General features: G+C 41.7%; 1 protein-coding gene across 1 annotated transcript; it reads left to right on the top strand.

Annotated features, from left to right (window-relative positions):
• Positions 1-290: 290 nt before the first annotated feature.
• Positions 291-15,262, top strand: xkr5b (XK related 5b). Its single transcript, XM_030077041.1, has 13 exons — positions 291-433; positions 1,612-1,701; positions 2,807-2,912; positions 3,139-3,305; positions 5,760-5,893; positions 6,386-6,464; positions 6,708-6,877; positions 8,770-8,881; positions 9,635-9,802; positions 9,899-10,083; positions 10,490-10,573; positions 11,331-11,514; positions 12,942-15,262. Exons 1-13 carry the CDS (start codon positions 325-327, stop codon positions 13,544-13,546), a joined length of 2,193 nt encoding a protein of 730 aa, XP_029932901.1. The 5' UTR covers positions 291-324; the 3' UTR covers positions 13,547-15,262.
• Positions 15,263-16,610: the final 1,348 nt, after the last annotated feature.

Genomic DNA, 16,610 nt, shown 5'->3' with positions numbered 1-16,610 from the left:
GCCAGGCTGTTTCCCTGGAGTCTTGTAGTTTAGGTCTGATATGACAGCATCACTCTAAAGCTGAAATTGCTGGCCTACAGACCTTACCTATTAAATTATTCTTAATATAATTTCAGTGGAGAGTCCCCCTGTCCTGCCCTGTAATAACAGTGCTATCGCTTTAACGGGACGGGCGGTGACGTTGGGACGGGGACTAGCGGAGCCAGGAGAGCGGGCTGCCGCCGGACCGACTCCCGACCGGCACCAGAACACGGAGCTGCACGGAGCTGCATGCCCCGGTGACTGTCCGCCTGAAGAGCCCCGACGCTGCGCTTCGTCTCCGGGATGAGACACTACACGGCCACCCCGAGCCGCGGCGGCTCCTGCGTGACGTGCTGCCAAGTTTGCATCTTCGCCTTTACCGCATTTCTCATCGTTGCGGAGAGGACGGCGCGTGAGTTCTACCTGGCACACGGTCATGCGCACACGCACGCACACACATACACGCGCGAGCGCACACACACAAATAGGATGTTCTTTGATGAATGTGGATAATAGCCTTTGACTTAATTTCTTCTGTGCGCGCGTGTGCTGGTGTGTGCGCGGGACGGTGTCTGGAAGATGGGCCGGTCCCTCCTGTTTTAGGCCATGCAGGCTGGATTCTGATGCTGCATGAGTCACATGAGCATATAGTTTTAAAAATGAATGTAACACAGATAGGCGTGTTGTTTGACTTGTTTCACTGAAGCTGAAGGTTTTTCTGTTGACATTAAAAAAATAAAAACCTGCAGGCAGCATGAGCGCGCATTCCCCTCCAGCCTATTTACACACATAGCCTACACACTGCCAGTTATGAAATCCTGTCTGCTGCAAAACTGCAGACTCACGCTACCTTAACGCACCTTTGTTAGAGGCTGTGTGTTAATGCACGACGCATAACGCACGTCTGTTTCCACCACAAAATCAACAGTGCGCAGAGCCATGTTGTCATATTTCAGCGCCCTTTTTTTCTGGAGGCACCGTGAGTGGACGCGGGCATGGGCGGACCCCATGATGGGGCCCGCTTGGCAACCAAAAGCTGCTCAGATTACAGGCATGGAGGGAGTGTTGGGAAGTGGGAGGGGGCATCCGCAGAGGCTGGGACGGGCCCACAAGATGTGGAGGGGCGTCCTCACCAGTCAACAGAGATGGGGAGCACAGCTTCAGCAGCCTTGTTGTCTGTGAGGAGCGGGACAGAGGTCAGATAGATGACAGTGATACAGTGGTCCATCTGTAGGTTTATAGTGCAGGCACAATACTCTGGCAGCCATACTGTCATCCTGTAGTCTGCTGTAAACAGCTGCTGTCCTCAGCACGACAGCCATAAACACTAAACAGAATACATGGATCAATAAATACTAAACACCTAGGGCTGGGGAGTAATAGATTACAATATAATGAAAAATAAACCTGTAAATGTGCTGTAGTGATTTTGTGCATATGATTCATGAAACGGATCTATCATCTGTTTGCACTTCTGGGTGTGTGTAGGCCTATGCTTGTGTATGATTGTATGCATGTATATATTTTGTATGCATATGTAATTTACTTGTGTGTGTTTATGACCTGAATGTGTTTGTTCTGTTTCCTCAGTGATCTACTGTTTTGTTTACTACCTGTGGGTGGGTCACAACTACTGCTACGCTTACCTGGCCGTGTTCACTGGACTCTTCCTGCTGCCAGGTAAGACAATAATAAGACAATAGATAGATAATTAATTTGTTAATTTATTTGTTGTTTTGCAATGTTCCAATGTGTACAGACAGGTGACAAATTAAAAGAAAGACCGTCATAAAGTGCTAGTTTGTAAGGTGTTGGGTCACCATAAGCTGCCAGAACAGCTTCAGTGCTTCTTGTCAAAGATTCTCCACGTCTCTGCACTCGACTGGAGGGAGGATTCTTCCAAAAGATAGTGCATGTGCATAAAGCCCATTATTACAAAGACAAATGCACATTTGAGAGCTCAGTGATGCAAAAACCACAGGCACTGATCTACAGAGATGTGGAAGAAAAGTGATGTGGTCAGGTGAGTCATCCTTCACCATATTCTGGACAGGTGGGCGAGTCCACCAAGAGGAAACACTACAGGTCTGAACGTGTGACCCTGACAGTGAAGGGGTCTGCTGCCTCTGTTATGCTGAGTATTTTCCTGGCATAGTTAGGGTCCACTTGCCCCCTTAGAGGAAAGGCTCACTGCAAATCAATACAAAGTTATTGTGAGCGATCAGCCTTGTCCTGTGATGAAACATTCATATCCTGATGCGAGTGGTCTCTCTGAGGACATCAACGCCCGCCTCCACAGGGCACGAGGGTTCACTGAATGATTTCATGAAGATGAAAATCATGAAAATCATAACTTTGTGGCCTTCACAGTGACCAGAGCTCAACCCAACTGAACACATGTGGGAGATTTTGGACCAAGGTTTCAGACAGTGCTCTCTACCACCATCATTGAAACACCAAATGAGGGAAAATCTGTTGGAAAAATGAAGCTCCATGCATCCAGGAGAGTTCTAGCAACTTTTAGAAACAACGGCAAGAAGCGCTGAAGCTGTTCTGGCAGCTCATGGTGTCCCAACACCTTACTAAAACGCTTTATGTTGTTTTTTCCTTTAATTTGTCACCCGTCTGTATGTTTTGTTCACTCCCTTTTTATTGACTGTTTTTATTGTTTTAAATTGTGTTTTGCTGCTTTTAATGTCTCTGTAAAGCACTTTGAATCACCTTGTGTTAAATTGTGCTCTACAAATAAATTTGCCTTGCCTTGCCTTGCCTCTGTCTGTCCCAGGCTGGGGTCCTCAGTGGCTCAGCTATCTGTGGTACCTGTCAGATGGACGCATCCGCATGAAGTCGCTCACCTGGACACACATTCTGCACCTGGGTATATTTCAAAGGTAAGTTGAGTGTGTGTGTTGTGTGTCTGTGGGTTGGACGAGAGGGGGAGGGGAGAGATTTGGGAGGGTTGGAAGGTTGAGTTGGTCAGAAATGCCTTGATTTGTCAACATAACAGCACCTCACTTACAGCTGAGAGTCTTTATTAAACACACCGCAGGCATGTTTAATGATGTGTATAATAATGTATATGAAATTTCTCTCTCTCTCTCTCTCTCTCTCTCTCAGGCTGTGGGAGTGTATGCGTCTGCAAGGTGAGGATGTGTACGGTGACATCATGCAGCAGGCCGACGTGTCTGCCTTACGCCTGTTTGAGGCCTTGGTGGTCACTCTGCCAGAGACGCTGCTGCAGACCTACGTCCTCATTTGCACCGACATCGGAATCAAATCTCCAGGTAGACAGAGAGAGGGAGAGTGTGTGTGTGTTTGGAAATATGGAAAATATCTGTGGTTGATAAGGTTCAGAAGGAGTGAGAGTGTGTACGCTTGTATGTGCGTATTTGAAATACAGAATACACTTCATAATTTGTATCAAAATACATTTTTCTGGGTAATATTTTGGGCAACATGTTTCCAACCATTCAGGATATTTGATCATCTGCGTTCACACATATTTATTGCACGATGTTTTCCTCTGAGGTTATGGTTCTCATAAATGTCTTTGGGACTAGTAATCACAGAGGCATATTTGATCTATTCAGTCAGCAGAACGCCTTATTCAACAGAAAATGGGCCAGCAGCTAATTTGGTCCGGTGTGCTGATGGAAGAATTCATCAAATATGTGGAGAGGAGGCGTGGAAACCTCCCCCACAAATGTACTTTATTGTGTTCTCAAAGTGCAAAATGCTGCATTTTATTTTGATTTATTCTATTTATCTGTTTTGTTTTTTTTTTTGGTTGCAGTATTTTGTCGTTTGTTTTGATACATTTGCATTAAGGGTATTTTATATTTCGTATCATAACACATTTTGGTGTATTCATGCCCATCCGTCTGTTTGGGCAGGGGAGACCAATGCCCTTTGGCTTTCATCACACACTAACCGACTGCTCTTCACGCAAACTGTCCGCAGTTTGTTAAGAATCACATTATAATGAAAACTAATTACAGATTTATGGCTCTAAGGAGGTAGAGGTTGACATCTGACAGCTCACGCCAGGAAAGCCAAGCATAATGACAAAGGACACACACTCTTTCCACCAAACCAAACACACTGTTTAATCCATATTTAGTCTCTCACCTGGTCACACATGCCACACATGGGTATATTCACAAGGTAGGTCAGGTGTGTGTATGTGTGTGTGAGAGAGAGAGAGAGCGAGAGAGTTCGGGTTGACTTTCTTTGTCAATACAACCTAATAATATATTCCAATATTTAAATACAGTAATACAAGAAGATTCGGTGGTAATTAAATTAATTTAGTTTCCTCTGATGTGTCCTCACATGGGCACCTGCACTTTAACAGTGTTTACAGTCAGTACTCGACGATGTATCCTGGGTTACCGGAGCTGCTTTGTTGTTTGAAGGTTTAATTTGCTTTTTCTGCGGGTAACCAGCCAAATGGACCCGCTGATGTCACTGGGAGACATTTTCAGCACAGCTTAAGTGAAATTACCAGAAGAAAATGTTTCAACAAGCTGATACAGAAATGGAAACTGTCAATGTCAGCTGCTTAACCCTCCTGTTATGTTCAAATTTACTAATATCTTTGATGTTTGGGGTCAATTTGACCTCAGCAGTTTAAACCTCCACAAAATTATTATAATTAAAATTGTTACCAAAGTTTATGTGTCAGGTACTTTATGTTTCTTTGTTGACCTAAATAGCCCTTTAAATAAAACATAACCCCCCACCCCGACTTATACAGCCAGTATTCCTATTACGTGACTGTGAAAAAATATGAAAATCACCATAAAATCTCACTGATTGATCTGAAATATTAATTTTTGGTGTTTTAATGGCTTTATATTATTTCTAAGTAGAGATTTTTGTTATTTATAACTGATGCATTACAAAGTGTGTACAGGACATTGAAAACATATCATCATGTGAATTTCATGTTTATCTGGTAGTACCCATTAAATTGGAAAACGAATTAAATATGAAGCAAAAAAAAAATGATGTTAATCATTTATTTGGAGACATTAAACATTGAATAGGGTCAAATTGACCCCAAACATAATAGGAGGGTTAAAGGAAAAGAGCAACGGCTTCCCTCTGGACTCACCATGTCACAGTAACATTAGAAAATCATACAGGGAGAAATGCAGCAAAGAAAAGAAAGATCAACACACTGTGTGGCAATCTAAACTGTAGCTGATCTCAGTTTTGTCTGATAGAAAAAACAGAGTTAACATACTCTCTCAAACTAAATTCTGCTCATATCTGTGTTTAAACAGTGGTAGTGAGTTCTAGGGTGGACTTTCCCTTTAAGAAGGTATCTGTGTGAACTTCAGTGCATATGAGGAGGCGTAAGAGAATAATAGAACTATTATGCTCTTGGCAGCAACATAACTGAGTTTTTCCCCCATTGCACAAGTTTAAATTTGAAAAACATGTTTTTGTTTTGGGTTGTGTTGCTTAATGTCAGTCACTTGTACACTCGTGAAATGTTGTTTGATTTCCTCATCATTTTGTTGCATCATAACTCTGAATCAAACCTATTAAGAAAACAATCCAAATACAAGCTCTGCTGCCTCCATCCATGTGATGTTTGTTAGTAATGCCTGTAGCCTGCAACCCTGAATCGAAATTCAAGCAGTTTTTCTGCCTGGTAAGTGATGTGCAGTGTGTGTGTGTTTCTTCACGGTGTGTTTGCGTTTCTTTCCCTCTGTCCCTGTCCCCTGCAGCCTCAGTGTGTTTCGTGGTGTGTCTCATCTCCCTGGCCTGGGCCTTGGTCCTGTACGCCAGAGCCTGTTCTCTCATCAGGCCTGGCCACCTGCCGATGACCCCCGCCGCCATCCTCTGCAGACTGCTGTGGAGGGTCGGTATGCCTGCGTTCTTGTGTGAATGAGTGTGTCTGCGTGTACCAAACAATCAAAAGGGCTGGCAGGATGTGACAGTAAAAATGCTTTCAAGGAATACTCTAATGTTTTGGGCAATACACTCTTTTTACAACTTACCCAGACTGAGACAAGATATTTGAAACCATTTTCACCTCTGTACGTCCTGTGGTTTGGTTCCCATGGGTAGCATTTCATGTTAGCTTAGCATAAAGACCTGAAGTCTCTGGGAGTCATTAGCCTAGCTCCATCAAAGTGAAAAAATAAACCTTACAGCCACTCTGAAGCTGTCCTGTTTGCACAGTGTGTCATGTGGAGTTGAAATACATGTCTTAGAATTTAAAAAAGCTAAGTTGTTTCAGAAGAAGTTAATGTTATGTAATGTTATGCATTTAATATGTACTTGTAGTGTGTGTTAGAATGAGAAAAGGTAGGAGAGACAGACTGAGACTGATGTGCTTGTCTCTCTGCAGGTCAGTATGTTGGGATCTCGATTTGCCATCCTCATGCTCTTCACTCGTATCTTCAAACAGTGGATCCTGGGAGTCATCGGTGAGTCTGGAGTTCTGTCTCGACCACAAAAACATCACAGGCCTCGCATGTCGGGCCGTCACTGCATGAGTAGAGTGTTTGATTTATTTTTCAACTCACTTCGTTTTGTGGGATCAGACCTTTCAGTCCTTTCGAGCTACACCTCCCTCACCTCAGATTTTATACCGTTGTTGTGTTTATACCCAGGTGTGTGTGTGTTTATGCATGCACTACCGCTTGGACAATTAACTGTTTGTGTGTTAGGTGTGCACTGGCTGGGTGCGACATACTGGATGGTGTCGCAGCAGACCGACATCATACGGTCGACGGGTCGATGGAGACTCTTCAACCTCGTACTGGGAGCCATCCACATCTTCCTCTTCCTCAATGTGAAGGACGGCCAGTCCAGATACCGCATGGCCGGGTTCTATCTGGTATGTGAGTGTGTGTTTATAGTGTGTGTGTGTGTGTGTGTGTGTGTGAGTGGCCTGTATGAGTGCAGTGCATTCTTGCATGTATGTGCTACAACCCATTTTTATCAAACAATACTTGAACTTCTACGTAATTTTTTTGTTTTTGTCAAAAAAAATTCAGAAGAAAAAATATAGGAATATGTACAGTTATATAAAAACAGCAATTCAACATTAAAAAAAAAAAAAAAAAATCCAGGTGATGATACTCACAGGTATCTTTCACATTACAAATATGAAAATACAAAAATAACATGTATCCAAAAAAAACCCAAAAACATATTAAAAACAGCAAATGCAGACCTTAATAAATAACAATAGTCAAACAGTCCTAAGCATTTTAATTGTAGGTATTTTTTCTTCTGATCCTCTGTGTACACACAGGATAATGTCTTCCCAAATTCGATCTGGGATTGTTTCAGCGATATGCGGTTCCCAAGCAGTTTTCATTTCATAGCACATATTTTGGATTACCATTTATAAATGGGTTTGTTTGGTCTTTAGGAGGAGGGTTATGTTTGCATGAAAAATATTTAGAGGCGAAGCTGTGAACCTGAAGATATCTAAAGCAATGAGACTTTGGCAGACTGTGGTCCTGGCACGAAGATGTGGATGACATGAAGTTTTCATCGTTAAAAAAAGCATCAAAGAAAACCAGTCCACCTCTGCACCAGACTGTAAATGCTGAATCCAGCAGAGAAGGTGTAAAAAGATGGTTGGAAATTGCGGGGGCAAAACCTGCTCATGTTTTTGAGACCAAAATGCTTTCTAAACTTGCCAAGTATTTTCACATGAATCATTTCTTCTGTCAGAAAGCAGAAGCATAAAACTGCAGTTAAAAGCTGCTCCACTGGTAACGTCAGTAGAACTGATCCTGGGCCAGTCACAGTAAAATGGGACCCGGACAAAAGACCCCCTCATACTCCCCGTGGAAATCAAACACCTCATCAGATGAACCAAATTCTTAGTAAATATTTGACACCTCATGATACCTGATATTCATATCATATGCAGTGGCAAGGATAAAACTGAGAAACAGTGACATAAAAGAAATCATGTTTTACACAGGAGGCTCACAGCACGTTTCATTGTTTAACAAAAACAAGAAAATGATTTACAAAGAAAAAAGTAATAATAATACTGATGATAATAAATAATAATAATAAATAATAATAAAAAACAGTAATAATAAATAAATAATAAATTCAAGCAAGAGACAAAATATTGGCTTGTTTCTCAGGATCAAAAGGAATTTCATTGAAGACCTGATTTGTCAAGTGAATATAAGTGCAGCCAACAGAACCCATATTTTGCAATGCTGATAGCCAACAGTATTTGCAGTATTGGACAATACTGCATTTGCTAAGAGGAAGCAGAGTGATGCAATTAAAAGGAAGAAGAAAAGAGTAAAGCCAACGGTTACATTTAGGACATGAGTTAAATACAAACACCGTACTGTATGCTATGTCTGTGTTGTGTGTGTGTGTTTTTTTTTCTCTGATCAGAATTCATGAATGTGGCGTTCTGTCGCTTCTTGAGGAGAGCACTGTCACTGTGATCTTTTGATGATTTCTACTTCTTAGATTACTGCCTGCCAAAAATGTATGCTGTCGTAACTCTGAATTATGCTTTTGAAAAAACAAACAAACATGTGATTTGTAAGAATGGTAAATGATAGTACCGTGACACCAAGATAAGAACTTCTAACTAATGAATCGGTGTCTTCAGGATAAAATACAAGAATTGAGAAGTAGAGTCAAATATAAGAGCTGTATATGAAATGTAAAGTATAGATATAAGAATCAAATGTGGGCAGATGTAACTGTCTTTCTGTGCTTCTGTTTATTCTTCATCAGGCCATGTTCTTAGAGAATGCTTTCCTTCTTCTGGCCTCCTCCTGGTTGTTTACCATGGCATCATGGGATACCGTGGGAATCCCAGCCGCTATCTTCTGCAGCTTCCTGATTGGTGAGACCATAAAGCCATCTACATACACACAGCATGTTGTGTATAACACAAACACTTTGTCTCTGTTTCTCTCTGTTCATGTTTGCTTCTCTTCCCTCGGGGTGTGTCTGCCAGAAGAATCAGCTTCCCTTTTGCCACTGACATGCACATATTTTAATGCTTTATTAAAGCTACAGCTTGTACTGCAGGAACTGTGCAATGTTATAGGTTTGTACAATAAGTGGAATGTGAGTGCATGTGCAAAAGTGTGTGCAATATGTCAGAGTGGGTGCATAATGTTAAGGAGTGTGCAATATTAATGAGTGTGCAATATGTTGAGGTGAGTGCAGTATATTAAGGAGAGAGCAATAAAATAAGGAGTGTATAGTATATTGAAGAGTATGCATTATGTTAGATTGTGTGCAATATATTAGGGAGTGTGCAATATATTAGTGAGTGTGCAATATGTTAGAGTGTGTGCAATATATTAGGTTGTGTGCAATATGTTAAGGAATGTGCAATATGTGCAGTAACTCATGTACCAATGCTCTTAGTGTGATGTGCCATGTGTCTGATGTATGAGTATTTGTTATTTCTCTGTTAAAGTGCAATGACTTTTATCATATATTTGGATCACATTAATATTCATTATAATCAGTTAGATAGGTTCTGGCTCAAATATGCTCAAGTTTTAAGGGTTGGTTCACCTAAGGGTACAAAAAGCAGCGTCTCTTTGACACGGATGTGCTGAATTTCTTCTCCTCTTCTCTCTAGGAGTGATAGCGCTGGTCCTCTACTACCGTTTCCTCCACCCCAAGTCCTTTGAGATCTTCCAGAGTATTCGGCACCGGGGGATTGGTGGAGCTTGCATGGACCGTGGATCTACACTGTCACTGGACGAGAAACCCACACCCACTTTAAATCGCCATGTGACACTAACTGGTCTGTCTCTTTTTTAAAACTTTATCCATTTAGTTTTTTGATACAGTTTCTATTTGAGTCGATGATGCTGATGGTGGTTGTTATCCACCCAATAAGGAGGCGGGACCCTGATGGACCTCCCTCACCAATGGGAGGGCTGGAAGCACCACCACTGGCTGCTGATTCGCTTAGCCCTCAAGACGGGGGATTTAGGTAAGATCTGTTCTGCGTACGGCGAGGGAGGCTTGGCTGGAATGATGGGTCTGGATGAAGCTGATGCTCACTCGCCTGACATGCCTCAGGTTAGTTTCTTTGCTTCTCCTGCTGTGGCAGTAAATATTGCAGCCTGTGTGAGATGTTTTTGGAGATTAAAGGGGATATAGGTTGAGAGCTTGCATATGTTTGTTCATAAGTCTTTGCAGAATTGTCACAGCCAATAACAACACACATTTAGAGGCTAAATAGCTAATGCTAATCTTATGAATGAACTAAACAAATGTGTGTAAAAGTGTAGAGCAGCTTATAGAGGCTGTCTAAGAAAAATAACAAGTATTATTATTGGCAAAACTTCCATGATGAATCCTCTAAATGACTAGGTAGAGTAGAAGAAGAGAAGAAGTGAACTTTTTTTCATATTTACATATTTACATATTTACGGTTATGATAATATGGTATGAACTCAGTATTGCCTTTATTCTGCCTTGTCAGGTTCCACCTGTTCAGCCTCAGGTTCCTCAGGTGTCACAGCCGGCTCCTCAGCCTGCTCCACCACAGGAGACCCCGGCTCCTCAGGTGAGATACATGTCTTTGATTTAACTGTCACTAAACCAGGCAAATCACCTTAGAACATTATTTTTCATCATATTTAAGATTCCTGTTCAGGCTTGTGAAAGGAGCGGTGGGTCTTTTTTCATCGAAAGAAGACCTTTCATTGTGAATTCATAGTTGTTTATTTAAGATTATTGTTATTTATCATACTATCACAATTCTGTTTACACGCTTTAGATAAACAGGGGCTCATTTTTCAGAGACAATGAACACTTAAATCTTTTTAGTCCTCTCCTTTCCTAATCTTTTCATCCCGTAGTGTCAACCGACAATGTGCAAAAATGCACATTGTCGGTTGAGTCACTGTCACCATAGAAACTAAATCAATATATGTGCACAACTTGAACTTGAACTTACACACACTGTCATGAAAGCTTTTAGTGTTAGCTAGATGCTGATCTTTAATTGCTTATCAGCTGAGGATCTGCAAGGGATATATCATAAGTCCGTTTTTTATTTATATAGCACATTTAAATACAGCACTTTAAATACTTTTTTAAATACAGCACTTTTAAATACTGCAAAGTGTTGCCCAAACTGCTATGCTGTTTCATTCAGCTTTTTATGTATTTACACATATGAAAGTCTGGTAGTTGCTGTTCATTGCATTTTTTTTTTTTTAGAGCGTATTTGTTTTGATCTGTGTGTGTTCTCTCCACTTCCTCTTTCTCCTCTTGTATCACTGTATCAGAGCTTACCTCCTGAACTGTGTTTCCCACAGGTGAGAGAGGAAGCCCCTCCTCCAAAGCCAGCTCTCAGCACGGTGGTGGCCCGACCGGTGAGACACGCCCGTCCCATAACCATCCAGGAGGTGAAACCCCCTCCAGAGCTTGTTCCTGTCCGGGAAGTCATTCCCGAAGAGACCGGAGAGGAAGAGTCCAGCGCTCCACCGTCAGAGGACAAAGGTTGGATGTCTGATAAACACTGACCTCAGTCAACACCCACACACACATATGCATACACACACTCACACGCCAACATATAGGTAATAAACAAACCACCTTTCCTTCTTCTTTGCCCTGGTAGCTCACCTAGTAAGAGCATTGCCACTTGTTAAGGTCGAGTCCTGATTGCAGTGTCCTGGGTTCAAATCCAACCTCAGGCCTTTTGCTGCAGGTCATACCCTCCCTCTCTCCCCTGCCTGGCCTGTCCCTCTACTGTGACAGTCAAATAAAGCAGAAATGCCAAAAAATCTTTATAAACCAATGTAATTACAGTAAAAAAAAAAAAAAAAAAGGGGTATTGGTCAGGTAGTGTTGTGACTGAAGTCTGACTCACTCAGCTTCCGAGCAAGAATGGTGTCTACTGAGGCTGCAGGACCGGTGGTAATGAAAGCAGCTGCCATGATGTCTGCTGCCTTTTTAGCTTGTCTGCAGTTCCTCTGAGGTCCTCTATGTGGAAATGCTGCCTGATAAGGAGGCAGTCTCACTGGGCAGCAAGGCAGCAGGCAGCCTCGGTGTCCTGACTGATCTGTGACTCATCAGAGACAGGAAGGAACAGAGATGGCACCATCACCATTTCTGGAATAAATAAGTCAACCTGAGCACTAACACTTAGTTAGGCAGAATGTAGTTTCACTTCTACAGATAAAATAAATGAGGCCTTGTTTCACCAACATAATAAACCCAGACTGTCATCCTATAGATCTTTAAAAAAGATTTTTTTCGGTATTCTAGGTGATATTTGATGATGTAGGCCCAAGGTTTGTTGGTAAATGCTTTGGTGCAAATCAATCCTGTGTTATGTATGAAAGGGATGGACTTGCATTTCCTACTAGCAATACACAATATGTATATAACACTGCCTGTTATTTATATAACATTTATATAAAGGAGCAAAATTAAGCCCACAGTATTATCTGATGCCATCAGCTTCCTACATGAACTCTGTTAAGGGCAGCTGCCAACTTCTTACTGAGTTATACCTCTTCCCTCCCACCGAATGTTCATTGACTTTCTCTGTGAGACGTCGGACATTCAAGGTCACTCAGAGCGAGTACATGATGTAAAATAGATAGGTTTTGGGTAAAGTATTTCTGATATCCACTGTGATAAGCATATTAACAAAAGGCAAAGATAATAACAAGTAATCAGGAAACCCTGATTTGATCTGACAAGCAATAGCTCTAAGTGGGGATCTGCATCTCTTGGCAAGTTACTCCCTCCAACATTGCAGTAGGAGTTCAAACAAATGAATTGAATTTGCATTTATTATTTATTTATTTATCAAAATTAGAATATTAACGCTATATTTGCCCTGCATTAGTTCCACATGAATATCCTAATAATAACAATGTTTTCACATTAAACTCAATGTGATCTCATTCTCAAAGGGGACGAGGAGTTTCAGAGCGCTGCTTATGGCTCGCCCACACCTTCATCTCCTCAGCAACCAGGGAGCCTACGCCACATCGACAGCAACGCTGCAACCCTCACCGAGGCCTCGTCTTCCGCCGGTTCCTTGGACATCAAGACTCCTGGTTGGTCTCCCGAACGCCGCTCCCCTCTCCTCCTTAGTTCCCCAGAGAAAGCCCAAGCCAATCAGGGAGAGTCCAACACCACGCTGTACTTCAGCGCTGAGGCACAGTCTCCCTCCAGTGGGAGCTATCTCGGCTGGGGCTCGGAGCTGTCGCCCATCTCCAGCTACCGAAGCCCGTACAGAATCAGGGAGGCTCGTTTCGTCACCTCTACCCCGCGACCGGAGTCCCGAGCTGCGGGAGATAGTCCAGGCCTGGCCCCTGTTGTGGTCATCCCTGCCACTCCTGGTACAACGCCAGGTACGACCCCTGGTGGCACCCCTGGTGCTACAACCCCCGGTGCTACTACACCCGCCACCCCGATCACCCCGATCACCCCGATCACCCCGCTCACTCCAGTCATCTCACATGCTCGCAAACAGATGGTCCAGTTTGTGGATTACAGAGAGAGGGCAGTGTAAAGAGGATGGGGAGAAATGGAAAGGAAATTCTGGGTGGTGAGTGGGGAATGATGTTGATGTCCTTTTTAGTGTAGTTAGTGCATTAATTGGGGATAAACATGAATTAACTGAGTTAACTAAGGGAATGCTTGGTGGGGAGTTGGGGTCCTTTTCACCTCCGTTCATTTGAATCAGTTTAGGAGGGATAAACAATCTAATTTACTATATCTACCCCCCACCCCCACCTCCCTTCCTCCCTGTAATGCAGACCATGGTCAGATATACAGATTGACAACAGTTAAATTGACTACAACATAATACCCAGCAGGGACTGGAATAGGTAATTTTTCATTTCTCAGTTTAGTACAACATGCTCTATTGCACTATTCATTATGGATCAAATTCATGTAAAATTTGTTCAGTCAAGAAAAGAAACATTGACAGAGAAGAATTCATAGGTGCTATACTACATAAAGTAGGGCCAACGACGGCCATGAATTTAATTTGACCGTTGTGTAGAAAACCTTTTAATGGTTACCTTTGAAATATGACAAACTAAAAAAATGAAATAAAAATCTGATGCTGTACAGTAAATCCATGCCTTACGGCCTATTCAGGAAGTGAGATCAGGACACCAGATGTGCGATGATGTTTGAATTACATGTCATCAAAACCACAAAACATGTTAATCACATGAATCAGCTGAACTAAATTGTTGCACTCATGCATTCCCCTTGCATGAGTGAATTGGCCATGAACATGCAATGGGGCAATTCAATTAATTTAATTATGAATGGGATCTTTCTCACAGAAAACTGAATCAGTCCCATTGTTTTAGTATTTATTTTGGTACTAAAGAAGCACCCGACGCCCCCATCATTGTTTTTTGTTAAAACTGAACAAATAACACAGTGACTTTGTGGTAAATGAACCAGTTTACAGTGACCACAGTCTGCCAGGGTGCTGTGCAAAATCTGCCAAAGCCACTTACTCTCCTTTAATTGGTTGGGACAGTTTGCAGTAATTAAATCAATCATCTCCAAAATGCAAATATAAGGAACTGTATACAAAATGGGAATCGAAATATACATTTAAAACTACGGGGAAGATTTTTACTCGCAAAGGCTTATTACTTTTTCGCAAAATCAATAGAAGATGTTGAGCTTCCCGTCCAGTTATTTAGCCAGTCAGTCAGTCAGTCAGTCAGTCAGTCAGTCCGTCCATCAGTCAGTCAGTCATTCACTGTAAATATATGGTGGTGTATACACATTATTGTCATGTCCTCAAAACACGAATACATAAAGATAGACTGAAGTCTTTTTTGCAGTCTGTAGAGTGGTAAAAATATTTTGATATGGCCACCTTTATTTTCAGCCAGACAAATGAATAGAGGCAAATGTTTGATGGAAGTAAAGTTTTGTAGTTTTTATTTTTTTTTCTTTCTTTCTTTCTTTGCTGTTTGTAACTGCAATACTTTTAGTCAGCTGGCACTTTGGAGCAGAAAGGTACGGCTAAAGAGAAGTTCATTGTTAACCACCAGAGTCGCTGTGGTGGTGTATTTTTCAGTAGATCTGTGTACTATCCTGCTATTATATGATAACAAATGACTTTATCAAAGAGCGGTCAAGTATTATACAGCATAAAGGGAATATTTCTTGATTTTTTTATTATTATATGTATTTTAGACTAATACTCTTTCTATTTAATTTGTTTAGAGTCTGTTTACACCTACTTTAGTGATCAGATACTACATTTAGACGTGTTTATATACAAACTTGTCCATGACCTGCAGAAATTTTATATCTCAAAAAAAAAAAAAAAAAAAAAAAAACATTGAAGAATCAGCATTGCAAAATTTATTTTCAAACGTCTGCCTGTTGATGATTGGTATTGCAAATGAGAAATAATATAATCTCGTAAAGTAAAAACGGAAAAACACAGATGGGATTTCTGCAGGACATCATTGGTGACCATCACTGGTAGTTTTTTTGTTTGTTTGTCTTTTCTCTAACAGAAAAGCTGTAATCATTATCACGTCCTCTCAGTCGACAATCACATTTTACTGCTGTTTTAATGAAAGCAGGGAGGTGTAAGAACGTCACTGATGTTGTTTATTATAACCAACGAGTTCCGTGTACTGTTAATGTGAAGTGCAGTGGCTCTGCAGCCGTATGCACCAGAATGGAAGTTTAACTAAATAGTCTATGCTGAGTCCTGCTCCGCCCAAGCAACTCTCCTAAATCTTAGAGGGTATTTTGAAAGGTTAAATTTGATGTGCTACTCTCCTTCACCGTATAAAAGTTTCTACACTTCTTGTGCTGCTAAGAATTAGCAATGTTAGCATAGCCGAGCTAAATACTCGACAAACTAACTTAGAGCTGCTGACGCCCGTCCGTTCCAATGCAGAGCGCTGACACTGCTAACAATTTACTGCTAAGGTAGCTTAAGTAGAAATGTGTAACTGTATTGTGAAGAAAGTTGAGGAGATCTTTGTGGATTGCAGAGCCACCAAAGCTGAGCGTGAACCTGTGGGAAAGCAGCTGCTTGTCTTAAAGAGCTTCTGTGTCCTTAAAGGATAATACTGGTGTTTCTTCTTCATCATTTGGGTTTACTCCATCTTTTATATATATTTCTGGTGGTCTTTACACAGCATGTAGTTTGAGGGCTCATTGCACTACCCTCAGAGGAATTTAGTGCCCAACATACAAAAAACAACTTCCACAGACTTGAAAATTACCTGAGATCAGTGGTGTAGTCTACGTGATACGCAGGTATACGCCGTATACCCACTAGAAAAGGTCCCGAATTTCCGTATAACCACTTATAAATGCGCAAAGATACGTATCAGTATGTTTTTTTGACATAACGTTCACTTTCCTGTTCATAAAGTCGCCTTCTCTGTGTTATGAAGCGGCTCTTTTTGACCATAGGGTCTTTCGTCAGGCGTGACGTTTCGGGGGGACACTACAGCTGGAGCTAACGTTAACGTTTCAGAAAGGGAGCCTCTGTGTGTGTGTGTGTGTGTGTGTGTGTGTGTGTGTGCGTGCGTGCATGTGCACATGCGTATACCCACTAGAATAAACTA

This window comes from Myripristis murdjan, chromosome 3, assembly GCF_902150065.1.
Source record: "Myripristis murdjan chromosome 3, fMyrMur1.1, whole genome shotgun sequence".
In the NCBI taxonomy this organism is placed as follows: domain Eukaryota; kingdom Metazoa; phylum Chordata; class Actinopteri; order Holocentriformes; family Holocentridae; genus Myripristis; species Myripristis murdjan.
The sequence above is the reverse complement of the archived record's forward strand: the minus strand, read 5'-3'. Positions and strand labels throughout refer to the sequence as shown.